The following is a 16,304-nucleotide window of genomic DNA, read 5'->3' as shown; positions in this document are numbered from 1 at the left end:
TAAATAGGCTACCCCACATCATTATATCAAACCTCCAAAAATCATATTTTCCCAACTCAGGCATATTTTCCCAACTTGTTATTAAACAAACATCTCCCCATTGCTCATGCGTCCCTCATAGCAATTTAATGATAACAAATGTAACATTTATCATAATTTTTAAATTTCTTTAGGACTGAAGTTAAAAATACTCAAATTGTCTGTCTATGGTCTCTTTATTTTTGTAAAACAATATTTTTTTTTCATTTAGAAGTTTAACTCAAACCACAATTGTATTGTTTTAGTCCTTAACATGTCAGATGGTAATCAGCAAGAAATGCTTTCATTCTTAATTGTCTTCCCTATATATATATATATATATTTTTTTTTTTTTTTATATTAATGTGACAAGGTGTGACGGGGTTGAAGACTGTAACACATTTGAAGGGATGCATTGCCTTCAATTGTATGTATTTATTTTTTGTTTGTTTTGTTTCTCTTTCATACTGTTCCCTTCTCTCTGGGTCAACATATCTGCATGGCCAACATTGTCTTTCTCCTGCAAATGTGGGTGCAATTTCTGATGTATGAAACTTTCCAGCAAAGTTTAAGTGGACATATTACATCAAACATTATATTTATAACAAAAATATTAGTTGTCATGATTTTAATTTAATTTAATTTAATTATTAATAAATACAAAGTAAAATAAATAAAAAGTAGATACTCAATCCTGTCGCAAGTTTACATCCCCGTAACAGTGAGAATATACCTGTATATATATTGTCACACTCAATCCTGTTATATATATCACATATATATTTATATATATATATATGTGTGTGTGACAGGATTGAGTGTGACAGGGTTGTGTTTTTTTACTCGAAATGGCCACTGCTCCTCGTGTAGTGTAGGAGAGAAGACCATATATGGCAGCAATAAAATGAGTACATTGTATATTCTTATGGATTAAAATTAAATGTTGAAAAATAATCATTTTACATTTTAATTTAATGTGACGGACTTGAATTTTTAAGCTTGGACATTACCCTCCCTGACTATAATACATCTCAAAAATATGATTAAAAAGTATGATACTACCGACCATTTTCTGCAGCCCTATTAAAGAGACCTGAATTATGTCATTTCTGGTACATTATGTCACATATGGGTGAAGTCTAAATTATTATGGGCGTACAATGGTTAGTGTGACGGGGTTGAGATCAGACTGAGGGACATAACTTTAAAGTCTGTTTTTTTTTCAGAAAAATATTTTTCACAAGTAAGGAACACAAATAAATGCTTACATAATTGCTAAATATCATAGAGTAGGCACTATGCACAAACTCATTCAAGTGCCTCAGGCACATGACAAAATGCTTGGTTTAAGATAGATATAAGATATTATTTTATGCTAAAACTATTAAAATGCAATAATTATAAAGTATAAAGTATTGTGAAATGCCTCTAACAATTAATTTAGGTGAAACACCACTTTAAAAACTGAATAAATAAAATTAAATGTAATGAAATGAAATGTGATCGCAAACAGCATTGCCTCTTTTTATTTTAATTTAAACATATTAATAGCCACAAAAAATGTGGTTCATGCAACACGTACACACATTACAATAAAATAAATATAATATCACTGCCTCTTTTAATTTTCATTTAAACAGAGGCTATTAATAGCCACATGTGGTTCATGCAAGGCGTAGCCTACACACATTACAATAACACAAAATATATCAAACATCACTGCCAAAACTTTTTGTTTTCTTTACTGTAGGCTATACTTAACAAAACAAAATATAAAATAGTTTTCATAAAAAAAAAAAAAACATTAATATGTGGTTTAGGCAATATTTCCACATAATACTCTGAGTATCTTCACTGTATGTATAATACAGTTAAATATGACAAAGCACAACTCTGCCTTTTTTGTTTTGTTAAATGTCAGTTTTAATGAACAATATAAGAAATTATGCAAGTATAAAGTATAAGATACTTATGTAATTGGAAATAAAGACAAAAGAAAACAATGACAGTTACTATGATTAAGATAACTAAATATATAACGTTATGAAACTTTGTGCTCTGCCAAAACGATATGACGTGGAACAAATAATAGATTAATGAGACCAAAGATTACCTGTTAGATGTATACAAAATTAATTTGATCTCATGTTTAACCACAACAGAGGCATCAGAGCCTGAGAGACAGTGGCAAATGTCAGAAGGACTAGCCGAGGTAAGACTGCTCTCGGCGGGATACATGAGCACGGAGTGCCCGCTGATCGCCTGGAGCTCACATCTCCGAAATCAGCGAAGCAAACTTTCAAATAGGCGCCATCTTTATAAATAAACCACAGATTTGAGTTTTAAACGACTACATTCTCGCCTGAAATACTCTTAGAACTACATTTTGTGACACAATAACAGTAATATTTTTTTAATTATGCAGGTTTTCTCCTCTGTCATTAACACTCGCTTGTTGGTGCAAAATGTATTCTGGGATATCTGGCTGCCTCAAGTTCACTCAAGTCACCTTTTGATGCATCCTCAGTAAAAGGGGCGGAGCAAGAACACATCCGGGGATTTGAACTGTACTTGGCTAGATGTGAACTTTGAATTGGAGCAGTACTTGGGCAACGACTGATGACGTTTCACAAGTCCACAAGAACACAAGTACAGACAAGAACGCGTGTTGAGAACGGCCCATCTCTCCCTCAGGCCTCGTATGACGGGGAAGGGAGTGGCCTTAAAATTAAAGACGAATGATGCAACATAACACCATCAGGGGTAAGTCATACTTCAGTAAAACAGTTATATTGCTGAAATACAAAATACACGGAACAGTTTTGACAGTATATGGAAAGGACGTGATCTAACCCAGTCAGGTGTGATCAGTGCACATACAGTACACCACATTGAGAGAGTAAACAGGCCAATTCAAGGACACCTTTTTCACTTTTTTTATTTTATTGCCATAAGAAGGTATCACAGTATACACCAATATAAACATATAACTTGTTACATGCAATAATATAAAATATGAGGTTTCAAAATGTGATGGTGCAATTTCTTATTTTAAGAAAAGTATAAATTTTTGATGTGACCTTCATATTACAAAAATGAACTGAAATCTGAAGTTCTGTAGAAACACCTGTGTATTGACAGTAAATGTAAGCAGCAGGCTTTTTTTCTTTGTTCACTCTACTGGATTCAATCATTTCCCAGTCACGAAAAGTTTTGTCAGGCCAGCTTTAAGATAACTCAGAGCATCTTTATTGGCTTCATCGGCTACAGCTTTTCTCCTCATTTCCTCCAGCTCTCGGACCCAGATTTCTTTCCCAGTCTCCCTCACTCTGGGAATGAAGAAGTCGAGATGCTGAAGAGTGAAGGCAGAGTCTGGTTTTAATGCAATCTGAGACAGATGCTTGAGGGTCTGGTAAACTTCGGACAGAAGATTTGACTTTTGGTCCTCAATCTCCTTCAGATCTTTGTCAAGATGATCCATTAAAATGGAATATATCTTGGACTGTTCTTGGGCTTTTTCATATTCTTTTTTTATAGAGTCAAACTCCATCGTGACGTTCAAAATTCTGATGGCGTATTTCTTGTTTTCTTTGACGTGTTTGCTGTGATGACACTTCCCTGTGCACACGGTGCAGTAGCCTTTTTTTCATGACTTCACATTTGCTTGGATCAGAAACCCACCAGCAGTTAAACTCATGACAGTTTTCTTGACAGACGGTGCAGGTCGTCGCCTTCCTGTTCTTCCATGACTTGCTCTCAATGGGAACCTTCATGTTGTCTGTCTTTTTTATTTTAATAGTAAAGTTTATACTTTCCTCAACCTTTTTCTTGTTTTGCATCATTGCTTCCTGAATCTGAAGTTTTTCAGCCTTTTTCATCTCTTTCTCTTGAACTCGCAGCTGTAAGTTGCAGATGGATGTTTCAAATCGAATGCGCTCAATCAGGACATCTGAAGTCAACTCTAAACTTCTTCTGCTCATTTCATTCAGAGATTGAATGAAATACTTCATGCCATTCACACTGTCTTCCCAGGCGTCTTTTTGAGCGCGAATGTGACGTTCTTTAGTGTGACGTTCTTCAGTCTGCCTGTTGTTGAACAAGAAATAAACAGGCTGGTCATTTTGTCTCGTCTGCAGGGGATTTTAGCTTTTTTGATGCCGCAGAGGATATTTTGGGGTGGCAGACCATCAGAGTGTGTGATTAAAAACACAATGTTATTCACAATGTCTTTTCCAAACAAAGACAGAATTGAACTGATAATGTAATGCTGTCTGTCTGAGAGATGATTCTTAGACGCTTGAGTAACGAAGCACACGGCGTCGACTTCACAAACCCCATATTTGCTTTGAAACAGTGCAGATAAATTCTCAGCAAGCTCCAGATCTTTGTCCAGTCCTCTAGTGTCTCCGTAGCCTGGAGTGTCAATGATGGTGAGAGACATGGGACTCTTCATAGAAAAGACCTCAAACATGGTGATTTCAGAGGTTTGTGATTCTGCTTGATCTCCAGCTGCTTCTTCTGTGATTTCATACCACTTTTCATCCTCAAAATTCACCCCGAGTACGTAGTTGACCATGGTGTTGATGAGAGTCGTCTTACCAGTGCCAGTCTCTCCCACCAGCAGAACAATTTTGTTTGGTTTACTGGCGTCTTTTTTCCCATAAGTCCATTTTCTTACTTTCCCATTATCATCAAGAGATGTCCTCTCTGTATGCAGACGATATCATTTCGGAGGACCTTCATGAATCAGAGTTGGTCTGCATGGTGGAAGTCTTGGCTTTCTGTAAAATGCAGATGGAGGCAAATATTTCTCAAAATATTTGTGTAGCAGGAATTTAAATACCCATCATAACACAGACATTTTGAGTGAGATTATGGGTAATGTAAACATTTAACTCACATTGTAATTCCTTGAAACAATTATTTTAAACAGGTAAGGCCCATCACATTATTCTGCCATTAGTTTGACATAATCATGTAAAAGGTAAAGTTTACACCAAGTTGTATTTGCAAGGGCTCGTTTCCAGTATTTTATTTTATTTTTTCAGAAATAAGAACATTTCTTAAGATTTTATAATTTTTTTTATATAAGGTACTTAAGTTGGAAATATAGACTACTAACTAACCCACAGCGCTAGTATGCTAGTGTTTTATTCTGAATTCATTATATGTGTTCCATCAAAGACTATAGAATACCCTTAAAGGGACTTTGGTTCCATTAACCAATATTTGTTGTTCCCCTTCAGGAACTCACGCTGCGTCGGAGAATGCTTTGGGAATGCGTCATATTTATTGTTGTACGTCCTGTTGCAATCTTATAATGGCAAAGTCTGGCAAGAGGTCTGAGTCTGACAAGCAGCGTTTCAGGCTATGTGTTCCTCCCTGCCCTAGTTTCATCACGGGTGGTGATACACACAGTTTGTGCATTGCTTGTTTGGGAGCGGAGCACGCTCGGTCAGCTCTCGAGGGACTCTCGATGCTGACGCTCTGCTCCCGGAGAGCACTATTTGAGGAGGGTGCTCTTGCTAGCATTCCCCGTGGTTCGGGTCCCGCCTCTGCCGAGGCAGAGCGGCGCCTTAAATCGTCAGGTTCGCAGATGGATCTGGCAGAGAGAATGGAGATGGACACATCCTTTTCTTCTTCACCTGCCAGATCTAGCGCTCACTCTCAGGGGACGGAAGCACGTTCTGAAATGGTTTCTTCCGCCCCGGGAGAGGGCTCGACGCTCGTGTTGTCTTCCTCTGAGGAGGGGGGTGACGCGAGCGCTGAACGAGACGAGTCTGTGGACTTGCCACCACAGTCTGTCTTGTTTGAGGAGCTGTTGGAGGTGGTGACTAGAGCTGTGGCTAAATTAAATATTGACTGGCCAACAGAGAAAGAGTGTCAGGAGCAGGAGTCTAGATTGTGGAATAAGCCATACTCGGCCCGCCTCTTCAGTCCCGATGTTTCTCACTATTCTAATGTGTTAGTGCTGATGGGGGGGATGGCTACAGGTCGAAGTCTTCGAAGGAGATGACTGGTCAGAGGACCATCATTTTCAATAAGAAGGCTTCGGCCAAGAGGTCCTGACATAAGGGTGTCAGGATGTCTGAGGGCAGGTCCCTCTGGGGAACAGCGGTTCACACCTCAACATACGATGCCCATGCCCTCAGGAGATCGTTCCGTTAACCCTGCCATCCCCGGTGCTTCAGGGCACAGTGGTCTTCAGCGTGTGTACCTCTCATTCACCATCCGGAAACGTAGCAGAACTGAGAGGCTCGCTACCTCCAAGGAGGTCTCTAGAGCAGCTAGATCGGCCGTCCCCTGCCCGTCCTCCGCTTCAGGGCACTGAGCTAGCAGCTCTAAATATACCAGAGGCCAGTCTCGAGAGACTGGTTCCCTTAGTACATAACGATCAATCAGGTCGTGTCTCAAATCAGGTCCGAGGACTGGTTTGTGACGATAGATCTCAAGGACGCATATTTCCATATATCCATCCTTTCTCAACACAGGAAGTTACTCAGGTTTGCTTTTTGGGGCAAAGCGTAACAATATCGGGTTCTTCCGTTTGGTCTGGCACTCTCACCCTGCACTTTCACCAAGTGTGTGGATGCTGCTCTATCTCCTCTGCGACTCCAGGGCATCCGCATACTGAATTACATCGACGATTGGTTGATACAAGCTCAATCAAAGCAGATAGCGTTTCGGCATCGAGATGTCGTTCTCGCTCACATGAAAGAGTTGAGGTTAAGACTAAACGGAAAGAAAAGTGTGCTTTCTCCAGTACAGAGGACCACTTATCTGGGCGTAGTGTGGTATTTAACCACGATGCAGGTACGTCTGTCTCCTGCTCGGATCAAGTCGATCCTCACGTCAAGAGAGTGAGAGAAGGCCAGTCACTCACTGTGAAGCAGTTCCAGAAACTGTTGGGTGCTGCGTCCAATGTGATACCTTTTGGCCTGCTGTACATGAGACCCTTGCAGTGGTGGCTCAGGACCAATGGGTTTTCCCCGAAGGACAACCCACTTCGCATGATCAAGGTCACGCGCCGATGCTTATGTGCCTTAGACATGTGGAAGAAACCTTGGTTCCTGTCACAAGGCCCCGTGTTGGGGGATCCATGTCGTTGCGTAATGCTTACAACGGACGCCTACCTCACGGGTTGGGGAGCAGTCATGAATCCGCTCCGCCCAGGGTCTGTGGGAAGGTCCCCATCTCATATGGTACATCAACTGCCTGGAGATGCTGGCCGTGTTTCGAGCATTGAAGCAATTTCTTCCAGACCTGAGAGGCCATCATGTGGTTGTTCGCACAGACAACACATCAGTGGTCTCTTACATCAACCGCCAGGGGGGTCTGCGCTCGCGGCCCCTTTTACAGGCTGGCATGCCAGATCCTTCTGGTTGGGCCAGTGCTGGAATTTCTGCGAGAGAGATTTGCCACAGGGTTATCCTCCTCCACTTTAAATGTCTACGTGGCTGCTATTGCTGTTCACCATGCCCATGTGGGCGAGCAGTCTCTGGGGAGGAACCCGTTGGTGACACGTTTCTTCTGGGGTACCAAGAGGCTGAGGCCTCCAGTACGCCCAAGGATGCCTTATTGGGATTTGGCTGTGGTTTTAGAGGCCTTTTCGAAAGCTCCCTTTGAACCCCTGGAAAAGGTTTCTCTGAGATTTCTTACAGTTAAGACTGAATTTCTACTAGCCATCTCTTCCCTGAAGAGAGTCGTTGACCTGCAGTCCCTGTCAGTGGCCCCATCATGTCTCGAGTTTGCACCTGGTATGGCGAGAACTTTTCTGTACCCCAGGCCCAAAGGTGCCCTCTGTTGTTCCACGGCCAGTCGCTCTACAGGCATTCTGTCCTCCTCCCTTTGTGACCCTGACCAGGAACAGCTTCATTGTGTGTGTCCAGTGCGAGCATCCAGTGCCCTGTGGAGGAAGGGACCAGTTATTTGTATGCTATGGTCCTTATAAGAAGGGTCTTCCTGTGAACAGGCAGACCCTCAGCAGGTGGATAGTGGATGCTATCACTACTTCATACGAGTCCTCTGGTCTCCCCTCACCACTGGGGTTCAGGGCTCATTCCACTAGAATTATGGCGGCGTCCAAGGCCTTCTCATCAGGTGTGTCGATGCATGATATACCTGACCTTCGTCTATAGCCTTGACCTTGATGCCAGTCCTGGCTCCTCAGTTCTCTCAGCCTATCTGTGCCGTTCCACACTGGAAAGGGATTTGTCAGTATGGTGGCGTCGGCATACTCGTTCCCAAAGCGTTCACCGACGCAGCGTGAGTTCCTGAAAGGGAATGTCCCAAGTTACATATGTAACCCTAGTTCCCCGAGGGAACGAGACTCTATGTCTCATTGCCATACTTCCTGCCTCCCTGTGAGCGCTTCCTTCTCAATTCAGAAGCTGCCACTGTCTCCACCACACGTGCTTTTATACTTCCTGGTCGCTACGTCATCCCCGCCGGTGACGTCACCCAGGATTCCCTAGGACGGATTACACACATGTTTCAGAGCGTGGGAACACAGGGGCGTTCCCAAAGCATTCTCCGACGCAGCGTCTCGTTCCCTCTGGGAACTAGGGTTACATATGTAACCTGGGAAGTTATCACTTGATCTTGATCTTGGTCTTTTTTTAAGCTCATGCATAAATAAAATGCCATTTATCATTATTTGGAGCGCAGACCACATCAAATAATCTCAATACCTTTGTGCTTTGAAGGTTTCTGTCAAATTTATCCCTAAATTCAAACAATATATTTTATTGCTGCTCTTTATGTGGCGTGACAGATGCCCTGTAGGCGCCTCAGTTGAAGTGGCACGTGAACCGACCATCTCTTCCTCTTTTCTACCAATTTTACCAGGAAATACACACAAATCAATGTGAGAAGGGTTGAATGATACTGAACAACTTACTGAAACGTATCAGCTTTCATGTAATCTTTCAATCTGTGTTTTAACCGCAGAACGATGTCAGTGAAGCAGCTTCAAAATGTAAAGTGAACATGTCACGTAACGTTAGATTTACCTCAGGGATATTATGTTCATACTTCATTTGTTAGAAAAATTAATTGGAATGGGAGCAGTTAAAACAAACAGAATGAAAGTGACTGCTTGCTAAATAACTACGAGATATTGTTACATCTTTTATAGCGAAATATTAAATGCCATGTTCAGGACCAAACAGCCTTTATTTTCGAAATACCAGCATCTCTGCTTTGAATCCATGATCACTGGATATTCAACACAAATGTGCTGTTTTTAACACTTTAATAATATCTTTCATAAATTATAGCCTATAACTTTGGCATAAATTGGCTTGTTTGCCTTTTTTTTTTTATTATTAGTGACATAATTAGCGGTGTAAGACAGTAGCTTTACTCCTAAGTATATCACCACATTTTTCTATTTGGTGCAAAGACCATTCAGTCCATCAGATGCTGCCATAAAAACATTTCAGCCAATGGAATGATGCTCCTTCATTTGATACTTTTTCTGTCTAGTTTTGTCCCTTTAATGATAGACCACCTGATCAGGACCAGTATGTGAGTATTGGATTGTTATAAAATCGATTCATAGTTCAGTATCACTAGATAATATATATACAATAATTTAGGAATTAATTTAATAATAATAATAATAATAATAATAATAATAATAATAATTTAGCTTTCAAGAAAGCACATGAATTTCAACTCACTGGACACTCATGGTGATCACTGGACTAAATGTCTTCCTCACAGAAGAACTTTGCCTTCACTCTGCAGTCTGTTTACACGGGGCACAAAATAAAACAAAAACACAAAAACTTAAATTACTTTGAGTAATGTTTTTTTAATGTAAAGTTCTGTGTTGTTTATTTAACATATAAGCTATTATTATATTTAATAATTTAAACATAAAAAACATATATTTGAGGAATATTATTCCGTCAAAATATTTTTAGAGACAAAATTTAGCTATTAAACAAATATAAATAAATATTCTTACACAGCAGCCTCTGCGTTGAGTGTCTGGCTGAAATGTCAGCTTTGGTGGAAATACTGGTTTATTTAACAAGCCTAACTGAAGTCCCTCCCAGCCAAATGTGCATTCTAATATCTGAATAGCTTATGAATAAAATGGCAGGGAAAACACATGGTTGCCTGCTGGTAGAAATTGCTCATGCTGGTAATGGACTGCTGTAACTAATGAATTAAAACACTGACTGTATGTTTTGTATCATGCATACAGATATGTATATGCATTTTTGTTGAAGTAATGTTCATAGAAATAATTAGGAATATGAAAAGTGCTGATACTTTAAATAAATAAATATGTATGTGCTAATGCTACCAGTTGTTACATCTGCTTTCATGGCCATTTTTATGATTGTTTTGTATGTGTTTGTAATGCATGGCAACTGAAAGATTAATTGTTGCATTGAGAGACTAATTGGAGCAACATGAGTGGGGACTAATGGTTGTGTCGTCTTCATGCCGGAGGTGATCAGTTTAATAGGACTTCACTTCTGTGGAAATTCTGTGCTGAGTTTAGTTTCTGTCTCACTACAGGAATGTCACCGGATGTCCAAAAATCAAATCAAGGGTGAATGATTAGTTTTACAAAGCTGTCAAGGGGGACGGTGTAGGCGGGGTTTATCTGTGACATCCTGACTTTCTGGGCTGCTGAAACAAATAGTGAAAAGCTATGTAACCACAACCACAGTTGTGTGTTTTCTTTTTAGCTGGAAGCTGAAAAATGCAACTGTACGAGTGACATCAAACTATCTCTGTGAGTTACAGGAAACAAACTCATCTTTGTTATCTGACCTTTGTACTTTAAAGTTGCACCATAATGTTTTTCTACATTAAAAAAAATGTACACCTAAAGAAATACTGTTTATGATTATTATCATATGAGTTTAATTCAATCAAGTGGTTTTATTCTTGAATAAAACATTTTACAATAATTTCCTTCAAATAATGCAAAACAAATATTAGTTGCACTGATAAAAATGATTCTGTGGTGAAGTAAATACTACAGGAAAAAACAAATGTAATTTGTATATGAAAAAGTTAGTTTAGCCAATAATTAAAACAAAAAGTAAATTATATACTGGTACTCAATTTAATCTTGTAGAAGTTAAAGCGTAAATATAAACATTGTAAAATTAAGTAAAACCTACTCAACTTTTCAGATATCATGCCCCGTTTTCCAGCTGTATTTCCACTGTTTTATCATTGCTTTTGTTAGGTTTAGTTACTTGTGATTTTGTTACATCTGGTGTTCATTTTCTACTCAAAATGACAGATTTATACCCAGAAATGAACTACAGAAGGTTACGGTCATTGTGTATTGTGTACCAAGTTTTGAAGTCCCTGTGTTCAGATGAGGGCTGCATTAGTAATTATGTAGATATGGTGTCTACATGATATCTATTGCAGTATTTACTTACATGTTTCTAAGTAGCATACACTTTAAAAGCATGGTTTAATTAGGTGCTATATTAAGTAAAATCAAAGTATTACCAAGTAAAAACGACTCAAACTTTTACTGGCCAAGCTAAAGTTATTTATTGTCTTTGTTAAATTTACTTAATTTAGGTAAGTAGATATTATTCTATAATTCTATATGTGAAATTATATATAATTATGCAATATTTACTTAATTTCTTTATGAATGTTAAGTTCAAGTAAGTAGATTGTTAGAGCAGTAGCAGTAAAATTCACTTAAAATGTGTTAGTACAAAATGTTTTTTTTTTTTCAGTGATGTTGATTTAAACAAGCTGACATCTGAACTGTCTCTGCAGGTTTTCAAGAATCCTGTAGATGTTCCCCTGAAAGACCCCTAAGCATCAAAATGAGAGTTCTTTGGAGAGCCAAAAAAGCTTCTTCTGTGGCATTGCTGTGAAAAACACATTTTGAAACCTGTATTTTGTTTTGTTTTTGTTTTTTTTACCTTTAAGAAAAACATAACAGACAAGTCTAATCACATTTGTTCATTTCCTACTAAGGAACACTTTTGTCAGGCCAGCTTTAAGATAACTCATGGCATCTTTATTTGCTTCTTCAGCTTCAGCGTTTCCCCTCATCTCCTCCAGCTCTCGGGCCCAGTTTTCTTTCCCAGCCTCCCTCACTCTTGGGATGAAGAAGTCCAGATGCTGAAGAGTGAAGGCAGAGTCTGGTTTTAACGCGATCTGAGACAGATTCTTGATGGTCCTGTAAGCATTGAACAGAAGCATTGACTTATGGGTTTCAATCTCTTGCAGGTCTTTGTCAACATCATCCATTACAGCTGAAAACCTGTTGGTTTGTTCTTGGGCTTTTTTATTTTCCTTTCTTGTAGAGTCATATTCTATCATTGTGCTTGAGCTTCTGATGACATATTTCTTGTTGTCTTTGACGTGTTTGCTGTGATGACACTTCCCTGAACACACGGTGCAGAATCCGTCTTTCATGACTTCACATTTGCTGGGATCAGAACCCCACCAGCAGTCAAACTCATGACAGTTTTCCTCACAGACGGTGCAGGTCGTCGCCTTCCTGTGCTTCCATGACTTGCTCTCAATGGGAACCCTCTCTTTGGCAGTCTTTTTGATTTTAATGGCAAAGTTTTTACAATCTTCAATCTTTTCCTTGTTTTGCATCATTGCCTCCTGAATCTGAAGTTTTTCAGCCTTTTTTAGCTCCTTTTCTTGAACTCGCAGCTGTAAGTTGCAGATAGTTGCTTCAAATCGAATGCGCTCAATCAGGACATCCGAAGTCAGCTCTAAACTTCTTCTGCTCATTTCATTCAGAGACTGAAGGAATTGCTTCATCTCTTCCATGCTGTCTTCCCAGGCGTCTCTTTGAGCACGAATGTGACGTTCTCTAGTGTGACGATCATCAGCCTGACGGTTGTTGAATGAGAAATAAACAGGTTGGCCACTTTTGTCTCGTCTGCAGGGGATTCTAGCTTTTTTAATGGCACCGAGGACATTTTTGGGTGGCAGACCATCAGAGTGTGTGATTAAAAACACAATGTTGTTCACAATGTCTTTTCCCGTCTTTCATGACTTCACATTTGCTGGGATCAGAACCCCACCAGCAGTCAAACTCATGGCAGTTTTCCTCACAGATGGTGCAGGTCATCGCCTTCCTGTGCTTCCATGACTTGCTCTCAATGGGAACCTTCATTTTGACAGGCTTTTTAAAAGGAATGCTAAAGTCTGAATGCCTGTCAATCTTTTCCTTGTTTTGTCTTATTGTATTCTGAATCTGATGTTTTTCAGCTATTTTCAGCTCTTTCTCTTGAACTCGCAGTTGTAAGTTGCAGATAGTTGCTTCAAATCGAATGCGCTGTATCAGGACACTTGAAGTCAACTCTAAACTTCTTCTGTTCTTTTCATCCAGAGAATGAAGGAATTGCTTCACATCCTCCACACTGTCTTCCCAGGCGTCTCTTTGAGCACGAATGTGACGTTCTCTAGTGTGACGATCATCAGCCTGACGGTTGTTGAATGAGAAATAAACAGGTTGGCCACTTTTGTCTCGTCTGCAGGGGATTCTAGCTTTTTTAATGGCACCGAGGACATTTTTGGGTGGCAGACCATCAGAGTGTGTGATTAAAAACACAATGTTGTTCACAATGTCTTTTCCAAACAAAGACAGAATTGAACTGATAATGTAATGCTGTCTGTCTGAGAGACGATTCTTAGATGCTTGAGTCACGAAGCAGACGGCGTCGACTTCACGAACTCCATCATTGCTCTGAAACAGAGTGGCTAAATTCTCAGCAACCTCCAGATCTTTGTCCAGTCCTCTAGTGTCTCCGTAGCCTGGAGTATCAATGATGGTGAGAGACATGGGACTATTTACAGGAAAGACCTCATACACTGTGATTTCAGAGGTTTGTGATTCTGATTGGTCTCCGGCTGCTGCTTCTGTGATTTCATACCATATTTCATTCTCAAACTTCAAATTCAGTAAGTAGTTGACCATGGTGTTGATGATGGTGGTCTTGCCAACGCCGGTCTCTCCCACCAGCAGAATGATTTTGTTTGGTTTACTATTGTCTTTTATCCCGCAAGTCCATTTTCTGACTTTTCCATATTCATCAAGCACTTTTTTCTCTGTAAGTAGATAATATCGTTTTGGAGGACCTTGATGAATCAGAGTTGATCTGCATGGTGAACTACTTGGCTGTCTATAAAATACAGAGGCAAATGTTTCTCAGAATAATTGTACAGCATGAGTAGAAATGCTCATTAATAAACAGACATTTTTTTGTATGAGATTGTCAATTTGATTGCCACATTTCACAATTATACTTTTAAAGCAGCTTGACAGAGTTTCATTATGTCAATGCTTAAAGGCACAATATGTAAGATTTTCGTAATAAAATATCCAAAAACTACCTGCACAGTGTGATATATTCCATGCAGTTGTGTACTTACGTTATCCCAAAAGTTCCCAAGGATTTGTAAATCCAGAGAAATTCCAATTTTAAATAATGGCTCGTCCCTGGTCATTGTCGCTTATCAATGACGTAATATCCACATATCCTCAGTTTTCGCTTGTAGAAACTATGGCAACACACGGACACAAATGCTGCTGTACAGTTAAACTAAATCCATTACGTCTGTTGCGAATAAAATGAAAATTACATGAAAAGTGTTGTCCGCAGCATTAAATTTAGATCTGCTCAATGTTGCAGCATGATTTTTTAAACATTTTTACAGTGTTGCGCATTATAACCAATCACACATGAGTCTGTCGAGCCTATGAATGCAATGGCCAATCAGAGGCGTTCAGATGAGTTTTTGTTCACTGCACGCGCTCGCTGACTGAATTCAGCTCTCACGCGAATTCTATCATCATAAACAACAAAGTGCAGATGTATGTATGATGTAAGAGATTCATTAATCAAACCGCGTATAGACAGCTTTACCGATTATAAGGGAAGTTTTTGGAGAGTGCTTAAATTCACGCTATATTGAAGTCAGTCATAATGTTCTTTCACAATGTAAATGTTTTTTGTTCACTTTCTCTGTATAATTTATTCGCTGTTTGAATAACTGTGGAAGGTACAGGCAATAAAAGAATTAATGCATTACCTCATCTGTGAACATCCTCCTTCATAGCGTCATCAAGCTTTGCCTTTGTTATTGTTTTGAAAATGCAACCTCTAGTGGTGAAAACTTACATATTGTGCCTTTAATTGTACACATTTTAAAATTCAGACCATTGGCAATAGTATAGTTTACATTTGACAATTGTTTAAACAATCAAGCAGATTTGCAAATGTAGGCAACATATTTTTCAGAATTTTAAAGAGTTTAGAATTTGTATATTTCCTGTCAGCTGTCTTTGACAACACAGTCAACATAGTAAAGGGATAAAAATTGTGTAGCTGAATGAAAAAAACACACTGCTAAAAATGAAAACTATATTTTGAAAGAAAATTGTGGAAATTAACAATTCCATATTGGCTCAATGTTCCATATTGGCTTGAAACAAACATCTTACTGAAGAGAGCTGCTAAATGATTACATGTAAATGTAAATAAGAAGACAGATATTCATCATAAAGTTCCACGAGTTATGGTGAATATTAAGCATTGAATCATTCTCCAAAGGTTTTGCTTTAGGGCCGCAAGAATTTAAGGCATTTTGCAGTATCGCAAGTTCATGTTCGTTGGTTTCATGTTTTTCCCCGGTTACCCCATATTTATCTTAGCCTAATTCCAAGTAAAACAAAAATATCGACTTTATTCAACAATTCTTCTCCTCGTTTTCCTGTCTGCAGAGGCATGCCACCATTGTGGAGAGTATCATGATGCATGCGCTTGCTTCCACTTCATGTAAACAACACTTGCGCATGGTGCTGCTGCTTATGCTAACACGCACAGGATAAGGTGGAGAAGAATTGTTGAATAAAGTCGTTATTTTTGTATTATTTGCGCACAAAAAGTATTCTTGTAGCTTCATAACATTATGGTTGAGCTACTGAAGCCACATGGACTATTTTAACGATGTCCTTTCTGGACCTGGGAACATTTCAGTTGTGTTGCTTTCTATGGGAGGGTCAGAGAGCTCTCAGATTTTATAAAAAATATCTTTGTTCACAAATATGAATTTGTGTTCCAAAGATGAACAAAGGTCTTACGGGTTTTGAACGACATGAGAGTGAGTAATTAATGACAGAATTTTACGGAACGGTATACCCACGCCACCATGCTGAGGGGAGTGCATGCCAGAAACCATAGCGAGCACTAAGTACCAACTCTACCATAGCCATGGGAGTTGCCCCTGGGACGTTAAGACGGCTGTCAGTGACATTA

The 16,304-nt window shown here is 39.3% G+C and overlaps 1 protein-coding gene and 1 pseudogene across 1 annotated transcript; both read right to left on the bottom strand.

The window, feature by feature from the left end:
* Positions 1–3,185: 3,185 nt before the first annotated feature.
* LOC107710187 (uncharacterized) lies at positions 3,186–9,767 on the bottom strand (annotated as a pseudogene).
* Positions 9,768–11,962: 2,195 nt separating this feature from the next.
* Positions 11,963–13,972, bottom strand: LOC107710186 (uncharacterized). The gene is made up of 2 exons (XM_016514928.1): positions 13,613–13,972; positions 11,963–13,017 (listed from the first exon to the last, which is right to left on the bottom strand). The coding sequence occupies exons 1-2, from the start codon at positions 13,961–13,963 to the stop codon at positions 11,983–11,985; spliced, it is 1,386 nt and encodes a 461-aa protein (XP_016370414.1). The 5' UTR covers positions 13,964–13,972; the 3' UTR covers positions 11,963–11,982.
* Between the last annotated feature and the right edge of the window lie 2,332 nt (positions 13,973–16,304).

The sequence above is a fragment of the Sinocyclocheilus rhinocerous genome, unplaced genomic scaffold (genome assembly GCF_001515625.1).
Source record: "Sinocyclocheilus rhinocerous isolate Xijiao unplaced genomic scaffold, SAMN03320098_v1.1 scaffold207, whole genome shotgun sequence".
In the NCBI taxonomy this organism is placed as follows: domain Eukaryota; kingdom Metazoa; phylum Chordata; class Actinopteri; order Cypriniformes; family Cyprinidae; genus Sinocyclocheilus; species Sinocyclocheilus rhinocerous.
Note: the sequence above shows the minus strand (reverse complement) of the source record. Positions and strands in the feature narration are given on the sequence as shown.

What these genes read in the sequence shown, in the direction of transcription:
- LOC107710186 (XM_016514928.1), bottom strand. Translation starts at nt 13,963, where the DNA reads ATGGTCAACTACTTACTGAATTTGAAGTTTGAGAATGAAATATGGTAT. An exon ending in TGTCTTTGTTTGGAAAAGAC is followed by an intron (nt 13,018 to 13,612) that starts ATTGTGAACAAC and finishes ACGGGAAAAGAC; the next exon opens with ATTGTGAACAACATTGTGTT.